The 12,163-nt window shown below is 37.1% G+C and overlaps 1 protein-coding gene across 1 annotated transcript in view; it reads left to right on the top strand.

Annotated features, from left to right (window-relative positions):
* APLF (aprataxin and PNKP like factor) overlaps positions 1-5,852 on the top strand; it is a 42,302-nt gene extending 36,450 nt beyond the window's left edge. The window contains exons 6-7 of the mRNA XM_035320251.1: positions 152-190; positions 4,855-5,852. Of these exons, the coding sequence (XP_035176142.1) occupies positions 152-190; positions 4,855-5,060 (245 nt within the window). The 3' untranslated portion in view covers positions 5,061-5,852. The remainder of the gene's footprint in view (positions 1-151; positions 191-4,854) is intronic.
* The last annotated feature ends 6,311 nt before the right edge of the window (positions 5,853-12,163 follow it).

The following is a 12,163-nucleotide window of genomic DNA, read 5'->3' as shown; positions in this document are numbered from 1 at the left end:
TTTTTGGGGGGGGGGGCTCTTACACTTGTGAACACAGCATACTCATTGCAGTGTTTGTTTTAATAGATCGGTTGCTTATTGTAACATTCTCTGTGAATGACATTGCTACTAGATTGTACTCTGTCCTCACTAGTAACTTTTATTTCATTAGGAACTGAAAGACAAACCCAACAGCGAACCTCAAAGAATGGTTAGTATGTTCTAATTGTGTTAATGGGTGAATCCATGTCTACCACGCTTTGTGTCTGGGGGCATTTAAAAGTCCTGCAGATGATAATACTTACCTGAGGAAAAAACTATTATTTCACTTCAGTAAAACCCTGCTTGTTTTTTTACAAATGGTAGTGCTGAAATTCAATTTGTGCTAAGCTACCTGGATGAGCATACCTGTACTTCTCTGGAAGCAGACAGGAAAGCAAACTGATGTTTCACCTTTGAAAAAGACATGGCTGAACTGTATGCTCTTTCCATACAGATAAGGGTTGTAATAGGATAGAAGGACCAGATGCTTCATATACAACTAGATAAGATTCTGCAAAGAGTGATTGCTTTTCAAACCTTTATATATTCCTTCTGTGTTGCACTGGTCTTTAACTATCCAATAATATCTGTGCATGTGCTAATGAGCTTTTCTTGTATGTACTCTGCGGTATCTGTTTCAAGTGATACATTGTCTTGTTAGGGCTGAAGTCTAGAAGAAGATTAATGCCTTTGGGTTGGGGGCAGCTTTTGCTGTAGACTACATACGTATCCTTCTTTCTTCGGTTTCAAGTCTTCAGTGGGGATTATGTAGTAGCACAGGCTCTCTTTATAATGTAAACTATAATACTCTATCCAAATATATCTTCTGTTTGCCAGCAGTGCGCCTAGCTTGCTTTGCTGCTGTCAACAATGTTAATTCATGTGTTGCATGTGTGCAGACTCCAGGTTTTTAAATCCTTCAGGTCTGTTTCCAGACTTCTTTTGTCTCAGCTTCCACGTGTGAAGCTTTCTAAAATAATTTAAAAGTGAGCTTTAAAGAGCAGCCTGGAAGTCTAATGATATTCACTCTTCACTTTCCTTACATGAATGGTAGATACCATGTGCCCACCTCCCAGCAGGTGGCCAGTCAAGAATGGCTATATATAGAAGAGTTATCTTGTGAACTCATGAAACTTGAACATGGAAGTGAAAATCAACTCTTCGTACTAAATAAGAACCAGGAAAAAATTCATATTGTCTGCATGGGGAGCAAAAGGGAATTTGTTAATTAAAATACTGTTCTTAATGTTGACTTTTTTTCGCCAGTCTTACTGACTGGCTTGCTTAGTTCTCTTTAGGGCAAAGCTTTTAAAAGGTTAGGCTTAGTAAGTTCTTATCTGAGGCATCCACATTAAGCCATGCAAGGTCACACAGACCTTTATTTCATGCTGTGTGGCACTACAGCACTGTTGAGTGCAGCAGAATTAATTTCCATGCAAATATGTTTAAATTCCAGCAGACATGAAGAGGGATACTGACTGTGACACTTGACATGTTTAGTTTTTAATGTCTTTAGGCTAATTGCTACCAAAGGGATTGCAAATTGCTTGTAGGGAATGAGATCTATGTTGTGAGATATAATCCAAGGCTATGGGAAGGGTTGTAAGGGAGAAATTGAGAAGATATTAAAAAAAAGTTGGTGCTGTCACTAAATCGTTACTACTAAATTGACAGTACCTAGATGAATGGCATGCTATTGCTGTGGATCGTGCACAATTCTCCTGTATACTTCTTCCTAGTTTTTCCAGCAAGCTAAGCAGATAACTTCTAGATAAAACTTTATTTTTTTTGATCAGTAAGCTTGTCTCCCCATGGAGCCTATACTCAAGAGAAAGTTTCAAGGTCATCTTTATAAATGTATTATTGGAGAAAAGGCAGGATTGTGTTTAATGAGCTGCTTTAGGGGCTGTAGGGCTGAATTAAACTATCACAGAAGGAGGTGGAGTGTGAAGATACGGAAAGAAATGCATTATTCACTACAAAAATCTAAAAGCATTGATGAACAGGGAGGAAAAATACGATATGCTCCTACATCTTTAGGAAAACAGCAAAATACATATTTTGATGGAAATAATGAATATTTTGCCAGAATTCCTACTTCTATTGTAAAATACTACCCTTAGTGCTGTGAAAGTGAAGAAGGCTTTTCTTTGCTAAGTGGGTCTTGGGCTTATTTTTGTAAGTGTAGTCTGAAAAGAGGGATTTTGTTCTTGCCATATTTAGCTTCTTTGTTATGACCTTTCACCCTCTGAGACAATTCATTCTGTAAGACTATGGGCTGGGATTCCTGTAAGAAATTCTGCTGGTATGGGTAAACATGGAAGTGATTAACTTCATCCGAAGACTGATGGACAATAAACCAGCAAGCATTATAGTGGATTGGGGCTCACATTGCCAGTTGGCATTTTCGGGATTTTCTGCTGGGTAGTGCACAGTCAATCATTCAAAGAATTTAAGTTTTAGCCATGGATTTTTTCTCAACTTCTATTGGTGGCTGCCACAGGTACCTGACATTATTCTAGGAGGTCATTCAGTGTGTCTATAACAATTTACCCCTAAAATAGTGCATCTTTGAGAGACTTGGCTAATGCTGTAAATGCTTTAGGAATCCTCGGATGAGAATTGTTAGAGATCATAAAACGTTAATCAGACGATAACATAATTCTGGAATACTAATGTTCCCACTAGTGAAAAATGCAACTGATAGAAGATGGGATCTGACTACGCAAGATACTGGTGTTCTGCTTTGATCACCACATGCACACAGCTTGAGTACTGAGTACCTGGGGCTTTGACCTCAGGTTGCTAACAAATACTTATGGTTAATATAAAAATTGATTTGGACTGGGGTCTACAGCTGAGGAAAATAAGTATCTATAATTTCATATGAGAGATAATGACAAATTGACAAAATGACAACAGAAATTATCCTCATGGAATTGTTGACAGCTGCTGATAAATAAAAGGAGAATGCACTACTACCATAGTAGTGTCTGTAAAAAGCTGCTGCCAAATCAATGCTCCAAATAGCAGAATTGGTTTAAATGGGTGAATTTGCCAACATATTTGAACAATTAAAGAAATACTGCAAGACAAGCTGTCCTAAAAAAAAAACAACTTGGGAATGTGATGTGAGTAGCATCCATTCCTTGTAAAGAGAGGTTTAGTAGTCTTAGATTCCTGCCAACACAGAGTATTGTGAAATAGCATGAAGGCAGAAGGCAAATGCACTGCAAAATAGTAAGATTTGAAGATAAAAGGTTAGAAGACTGTATAAGAAAATAGGCTAAGTGAACTGGGAAACAGGTAGGCTGCATTCAGCTTGGAAAAGAAGTGTTCAGTGTTTGGCATTTCCTTAGCCCTTGTTCAGTAAGGAAGCACAAAATATCCACTGTAGATCCAAGCTGAGAATTTAAGAGGTGAGTGGTCTAGCAGATTATTTTCTGTCACAAGAGCCTCAGGAAATAAAAGCCATGTAAGATTCTCAGAGAATGAGAGTATAAATACCTTTTGTGTGTATGAATGAAGACAAAATATAGGGGCAAAATAGTTATCTAGCAATAGTCAGACACTAAAGGTCAAGAAAGATGTATTGTTTGTATATAGTAGTCTGCAATGTGTATTCTTTTTTGTTGTCTTTTGCTTAGAAGGTAAATCTGATACCATTAATACCAGTGACAAAGAGTGTTTTCGTTTCAAGATAAACAGAAGTTAAATAGTACTTAGAAATTTGCACACCCTGGGATCCAGTCTTAGGGTATATGTGGCTCTTGAAAATCATGAATAATGGGTGTGACCATAGAGACTAGAGAGAGAAGCCAGGAAGTTCTATGCTAATCAACTTAAACTCTGGTTTACGAGTTAGGAGGCCCGATACTGGTTTCCAAGTGGTAGTAGAAAATGTGGCCTCTTACAGTTGTATGGCCTCCTTACAGTTGTATGAAACCAGCCTGATTCTGTTACAGCTCTCAAAGAATTATGGTTGGAGACAACAGATGAGTATTGTGTCTGATAATGTGGCACAGGGAGCAGAGGATGGGCGTTATACTTGGACACAGTACGTGGATGGGAGGACTCGCAGTCTGTGCCCTGGAGGGGACAGAGTAGGGACGTGGAATCATTGTAAATTGGAGAGAGAACTTAAATGTGATTTGTAATATACTGTATTCTGTGCAATAAAGGGTAATAAGCTACATCATTTCTTAGCTTTTAAGTAGTAGTTCTGCAGAAACAGGCCATGGGCTGTAATACACGATATTTTAATGTTATTTTTCAATATTTTGAGAAACGTAGCTATAGTGTTGATATTTTTTTAATTAACCAGATGATTGTAGGTTAAGCACATAGTACCTTATGTCTGCCCAGAATGGACAGTGCCTTACCTGGAGCTCTGTTTGGGCTGTGACATTGTGAGAAATGCTTGGATTCCAGAAAAGAGCATCAAAGATCAGATGTACAGAAAGCATGACAGATAAAGGGAAAATCAAAGGTAGCGTAGCCTAGATTTAAAAAAAAAAAAAAAAAGAGAGAGAGAGAGAAACATGAAATAAAACATGCTACAAAGAGACAAGTAATAAGCTGCTGGCTTCACTGTGAATAGAAACTTGGATTTAAGCCACTAGAGAAAGCTTTCTAGACAGATAAGCTCTGCAGTAGGTGTCAGAGAGAGGTGGTAAAATATTTCATGAGAGTTTTGAAAATCTAACCAAAAATTGTCAGAATTTAGTTGATTCTTTCCCTCTTAAAGATAGGTTAACTAGATGGTCTCTGGATGGTCTTTTTATTTCTACATTTGTGATTCATGAATATATTACTACTTTTCTGTCCCTACAGGAAAAAGGGCTTTGGAGGAAGACAGTGATAATGATGGTGAACCAAATGAATATGATCTTAATGACAGCTTCATAGACGATGAGGAAGAGGAGTGTGAACCTACTGATGAAGATTCTGATTGGGAACCAAGTTCAGAAGACAAGGATAATGAAGATGTCAAAACACTTGTGAAAGAAGCACATAGATTTGTTAAGACCAAAAAGTAGCTGCACTGAATAAAATTAAGAATGTCTGATCCAGTTATGTTAAAACTCCAATGTGCAAGGAGAGGAATTGCTCTTAAAACTACTTTTTTCTCAGTGATGAAGGCACTATAGGAAGATTTTAACAGGGCTGAGGGGATTCAGCAATACCATTCCTTTTGGGTGTATTTTGTGATATTTCTGTTTTATGAAGTGGTGGAGCCAAATGATTGAGCTCTGGGATTATACTGTGTGTCAGTTGCAGTAGGACTTCTTAAAAATAGAAATTTCTCAGTTACTTCTTCTCCAACACCATTAGGCTTGAAACACAATTTTAAAACTTTGTAATGCTTTGTCTTCCTGTGTTTGAAATAAATAGTGACATTAGGAAGTCTTTAGTTTTGCTGAAACACAATATATACTGGAATGAAGAAGAGCTAGATTTCATACTTGCCGTATTGCAGGCTGGTTCATGGCCATGACTGGGGAAATCTGTCTAAGCCATATTATGTGTCCTTTACAGTTAGTGTCACCTCAAATTTCATTAATCTGCTACTAGCTTTCATTTTAGGTATCTTTCCTTTGATTGTCTTTATGTACAGTAGTTAAATACTGGTTATCTAAATAATTTCAGAACAGTATCTAAATGTACTGAACCTCTGCTCATGTCCCAGCACCAATTATGGTGTATTTGCTCCAATTACAGTAACAGTTTCAGTACATGTACATCACTGTAACTGTGGTCAGTTAACAACAAAGCTGAAATCTTAATGACTGTATTTTTGCACAATTAAACTTGTACTATACTGTGGGAAACACTTGTAACTGTGTCTCTGATTTCTAAAGGCTGTGTTGGAATATCTTGCCCTCAGTGCGTTCACAACTTTGCTGAGCTTGAGTTAAAACCTTTTAGTGTTTTTCAGGGCAGATGACCGAAGCCTTGTTAAGTTGGGGTGCTTTTTTGATGCATAATACTGAAATTTAGCATGGTTAGTATACTTGTTTGGCTCTGTGAAATTGCCTAATTATGATGGGATAATAGACATCCAAATATACCTGAACATTTTAGTTGGATGATGAAATGCTTGTTGCAGGTGAACTTCAGATAATATGTGTGTTCCAGCTGATCGGTTTTTTTGCAGCATGTCCCGTGAAGCACTGCATGAAGAAAAATGTCATGGTCCAGGGCTTCAGAAGAAGCTGATGTTTGTAGTAATGTCCTACCCGTTTAATATGGCCTAGCAGTATTTTAAAAATATTTTTATGCAGTTACAGCAACCTGGTTGGTTCTACCTAGTAGTTCTAGGTTCTACCTAGAAGTAGTTCTTGATGTTGCATTATAGGTAAAGATTTACCACTGATACCTAAGGACTGAAAAAATCATAGTGAAAGCTGTTGTATAAGGGTAACTGAAGTTAAGATTATTTGCAGCTTTTGTATTTTCCTTAGCAGCAGTAATATATTGTTTATCCTTCTAGATCAATGAACTGGTAACTCCAAGATATTTGAATATTGATCGAAACTACTCAGTTTGAGGTACAGATGAGACTGCTCAGACACTTACCAGACACTTAAATGTCAAGTTATCCAGTGTCTTCAGTCAGTCAGGTATGCACTACAATTCAGTGGACTGAGTCTAGAGCCCCTCTGCCTATAGTTTATTCTGTAAGTATATTAGTACTGCTTTGGGAGGAACTTCAATCTGATTTGAATTACAAATAAAATAAGTCATCAAATGATGACTTTTATCCCTTGGTTGTTAAAACAGAATGTCACAAATTAAGTTTAAAGCTGTAGATTAATGCTGTTATGGTTCCTTTGAAACCTCTAAGTTATCCTGAGGCTTTGCTTGCTACTCTGAGATGTAAGATAATTTGTGAGAAATGAAGCAGAAGCCTACCTTAATGAGAAGTTCCTGAAAGAACATTTGCAGTAACAAAGAATGCAAAAGATAACACATGCATTGACTCTATATCTTTCTTTCTGCCTGTATTTCTGCCTCCATTCAAATTAAAAAACAATTTGCTCTATCCAAATAATTTGCTCTATCCAGACTTAGTGAGGCAGAACTTTGTGTGGTACAAAAAAGCTTTTGACTGGATATTGAAAAGTAACAATCCATGTCAGTAAAAGCCACTCAATCTGTAGAACTGGCAAACTTTTTCTATAGCACTGATAAATCCTTTCTGGATATGAACTATAGGGAACCATTGCGTTACTTCTCAGCTGGATGAAACTGCTTAGTCAAGGACCATACTGTGATAGAAAATAGTATGGATGGATAAGCAAGAGGAAAAAATGGATGCAAAACTTTCTTCCTCCCCATCAACCCACCTGAAACCAAACCTAAAGTGACTACACCTAGTTATAAGACAGTAAAATTAAAATGGTTAAAATGAAGTCCAGAAGAGGCAAGCAGGAAAATAAGATACAGTCAAACTTTAACAAGAAACCCATTAGCAATGCTTCTAGAAATGTCATAGTTTAAATAATACAGGTTGTTTCTTTAGACTGATATTAGTAAACATATATCCCTTCATAAAGTTACTGCATAGAACCCAATCTTACTGGATTAGACTGTCTTAGTCTGCACAAAATTACTACAGCCCAGTAACAGGAAAATGTTGTGACTTGTTATAAGTGCCTTAGAGTAACACTGAAATAGCCGTGTTTTTTCCCTGGTTTTTTTTTTTTTTTTTTTTTTTTTTTTTGGTTAAGTACTTCTATGTTAATATATGTTCAATGACTTCTTTTTGAACTGTTTTAAATTTTTTCTAAGTTTAAGTTCCTTGCGTGGCCGCTGAAACCAACAGAGCTATGCAAGTCTGCCCTTGGAGAAAACATGGTCTGCAGTCTCACTCTGTGGGAGTGCTGTGTGATCACAGACTGGGAAAGTCTGGGAGTGGAAGAATTCCTGCATTAGTAATAGGTTGTGGGTGTCTTCTGTGTTCATATATCATGTTCTTCTCAGATATAGTCACCTTCATAGAAAGCATATTGCAATATTCAGTACACTCAGCCATTAAAACACTTGTTAATTCCTAAGTTGAAACAAAATTGAAGATGATCAAATCGTTAAGGGCCAATTTTCTGTTGCTGCTTTCTTCCAGCAAACATGCTGTTAGAATTTGTGAAGAGGTGTTCTTAAGAATGCCCCTCTCCTCCTGAGTTCAGCTGTTAAGTTCCACCAAGTATGGATTGTCTTCACATTTATTTAAAGCAGCTGGATGAAACAGGCCCTCTCTTATGACTTTTGCAGTCCTTTCCTCTACAGTGCTTTTGCTCCACATTAGGATGATGTGTCCTAAAGTAGAAGAATCCTCTCTAACTGTACAGTACCTGTGAACATAATACAAATTTAAAAATAAATAAATAAATTGCAGTTTCACAGATTTTAGCCTTATACTGCTGCCAAGAGCTGTCCTTGGTCTCTTCCTGGCACAACTGCTTGTATGTTTGTGCTGCAAAGTGTTTGAGGTGGAATAACTCCTGCAAAAAAATTGTTCATTCTAATCTGAATCATTAGCCCAATCTGTTTTGCTGTGGGTGTACAATGGGAACAAGGCTGTATCCTGTAGTCTTGTGTCGGTTTACACCTATAAGCAATTTGGTCTTTGTGAGGTGTGAGATGATAGTGAATCTTCAGTGTGTTCCTGTGCTCATTAGTTCAGACACCGGGCAAGTTTAAGAAAGTGAATGGTTATTCGAGAATTGCAGCTTACATAGAAGGATGTTGTTACAAACATTTTTGTAAGTATGGAAAGAAATCTCCACAATTCCTTTGGTTTAGGGGCGGATTCCACCTATTGATAACTATGGGAAAACAACTGTTGTGATCACACATCTGTTACAATTGTGCAATACAGGGTAAGTTTTTTTTCCAGGCAAAGGAAGCTCTCAGGATACAAATATTTTTTAAGCAGTGTTATAGGGTGATATTAACATTATTTTAATTGAATTTTCCAATAAATATACATTTCTAATCAATAAGATAGCTGGTTATCTGCCCTTAGATGGACAACCTGATAACTTTGTCAAGGAATGTAAATCCTTGCTGTGGAATCTGATTACTAACGGTAGGATATTTCCCAAACACTCTTAAGTATAGAGGGAAAGATAATTAGGAATTCAAGTATGTCTATTTGTACTTCAGGGGAGAATGTATTATATGAAATAAGAAAAAAAAAAAAAAAGTTTTTTAACTTTTAAAAATTGTCTGCTTCCGTTGAAGTTTTGTATTAAGTTTGCTGAAGAACACAGATGTGGCCTTTTCAGTTAATGCAGGTGGATATAGCAGCAGCCTGACATGGTAAGCTGACATGATGAGAAGCTATTCAGAAATCTGAAATGAATGGAATTAATTTTCACTAATGGATCCTGTTATTGCCTGAACTTCATAAGCCAATTGCTCTTTGTATCTGATTCAATCAGTGACATATTTTCTTTGGAAGCAGTACTGGTTGGTTTTCTTGAAATGATACAAAGAAGAGAAATGAATAAACTGTAAATTAACTTGAATGTTTAGATGGGCCTACACACATTAGGAAAATGAATGAGGTTAACATGTAATTGGCTGTAACAGTAGTAGCTTTAAAATGTCAACTGTAATCAGGCAGCAGTTTCAATACTCTTAGGTATAATTTTGAAGTATTTCATTTCTTAGAGATTGTATGTGGTTTGATCAAGTTGATCTCTTACTCCTAATCTTCTTGCTGATAGAACAGCTGTTCTCTCCTGCAATGGAAGTACTACCAACTTTTGATACCCAACCCTCAACTCTTCCAGCAGTCTACTTTTGTGACACCTCCAATTTTAAATTGCATATCAGGGCTCATGAGCAAAAAATCTGGCCTGGATTTGCACCTTGCCTTCTTCTGTTGGAAAAAGATCGTGATTTTGTATTGACTTAAATCCCATCGAGTCTTTTTGGGTGAAGGAACAGCTTATTGAAACACAGTCTCTCAATCTGTTTAGGATCTCTGAATTACTGCTTCTAATGAATTAACATATTTAAGCGAGCTCATTAAGTGAGGCCTTATTTTTTCTTCTTTACTGATTTTTTTTCTGGTACTTATACATGTCTACTCAAGATGAATCTTGTCATTTTGAGACATAATATGCTTGTAATAGGTTTCCAGTCCCTACAACTTATCATGACACTAGTATGAAAAGTACTGGGACAAAACACTTTTTTTTTTTTTTTTTTTCCAAGCGATTCATTTAAGTATGACAAATTTAAGTGTACAACTCCATGTTTTTTTATTACCCTTTTCTCTCTGAAATGCAGAATCTATGCTGACCACCTCCTGCCACAAGTGGACTTGTGAATCTTATCCAAACACTGGAGAGTGATTTTGCTGTATCTACCTAATTTTCTACTTCTTTAGCCACAAGGTAGCCCAGGATCTGAGCCAAATATTGCATGTATGTATAAAAACTTACCTAAGTTGCAGACATAAACTGGTGAGCAAACTGTGACTAGGCAAATAGTTGCAGAGATGGCAAGAAGGATCATGGCTGTCTACAATGGGTAGAACCAAAGCTACATAGTCCTCCCATTCCTAGGAAAACGGAACTGGATGAGATGCGCAGTGAGTAATTCTTTCCTGAGATATAAGGACACCAGTGCTAGATTTGGTTCAACAGAGCTTAGTAATTTAAATCTATCCTTGTATGTGTGTTTTATGTCTGTCTGTGCATCTGTTAATACCCTGCTTTCAGATAAAGTTGTCGCATTGAAGCACATCTATCAGCATGGTGGCTCAAAATAGTTTTTCAGTTGCTTGCTTGTGTCAGCAAATACCAAGTAAATGCTACCTGAAATCAAACTCGCCGTCAAAAGTGCATAAATAGCCCCCTTACCACCACATAAATCTGGTGAAGAGCTAGTATCATGCAGATGCGAATCCTGTAACATCATAGCAGCAAAGGACTTGTGCTGCCCTTGCAGCCTAAACGCAGGGGCTGCTGCCGTGGGAACACTGATTCTCTGCTGCTTAGGACAGCTGGCTGTGCTGGCGGTGGCAGTCACCTCACCAGCTGTTGCAGGTATCTAAAGCCTGTCTAATAAATGCTCCCTTTGTTATGCAGAAGAGTCTGTGGGCTGTATAGGCTTGCTGCCAGTTCAGGTGGAAAATATAGGGCAAGCCAGAAGAATATAGGTTGTATCCTGTTTAATACCAACCTACCATAGTCATCCATAGTCATTCTAACAATTTATCTTGCTATGAACTCTATTTTGGCACACTTTCCATTGTTAAAGTGTTCCAACCACTCAGGATAGAACTTTTCTGTTTTGAAAATACTTGACGTTGTTTGTTTTGAAAGGCTGACAAGCTTTTAAAGGAAATTGCAGGTTTTAGCAATAGCAATTTTATCCAACACTACTTTTCATTTTGTTTTGCAGGAAGCTTTGAAGAACCCCTTCTTTGTTATTGGAATTTAGTTTATTGAAGTTAGGGCTTCTCTCTTTTTTTTTTTTTTTTTTCTGTCCTGCTCAGGGAACTAGCATATTGCTAAAATCAACTATCATAAATATTGGGAGTTGTCATACCTTTGTAAACATCTGACCTGTTTTTGCTAATGGCTCTCAATACAAGAGAAAAATTTTTGTAGAATTAGGCAGCAGCAGTTTTCTTTCCTATTATAGAGCATTTTACAACAGAACCAGTCAAACCATAGAAAAGTCTGTTTAATTTCTGCCAAGTGTCTTGGAGAGTTAACTTTTTTGCCTTAACAGAAGATGTAGTTGAAGTGTGTGACCCATGTGACTTCAGCAGGCTTGAAATCTCAAAGTTGTGTATTTCTGAAATGTACAGAAGGAAACAAGGAACTGTGTAACAATTACATGATTATTGCAATCTAAGCTGGAGATACTGTGAAGGATTTAATTATGAGAATGTGTGTGCAGATTTTAGGAATCCAATGCTTCTTTGGGGAAGAGTGTCTAAATGAACATCTTTGCTTATAGTGGCACAAATGAAACAAAGTTTGGGTGCTTTTCATCTGGTTACTTAAAGCTCATTTTGGAGAACAATTGTTCTGTCAAAAAATCTGCATCTGATGAAAATACACCCTACAGCTTGAACATTTGACCATCATTTTCACAATGAATTGTCAGAGAACAA

This window comes from Oxyura jamaicensis, chromosome 3 (genome assembly GCF_011077185.1).
Source record: "Oxyura jamaicensis isolate SHBP4307 breed ruddy duck chromosome 3, BPBGC_Ojam_1.0, whole genome shotgun sequence".
In the NCBI taxonomy this organism is placed as follows: domain Eukaryota; kingdom Metazoa; phylum Chordata; class Aves; order Anseriformes; family Anatidae; genus Oxyura; species Oxyura jamaicensis.
Note: the sequence above shows the minus strand (reverse complement) of the source record. Positions and strands in the feature narration are given on the sequence as shown.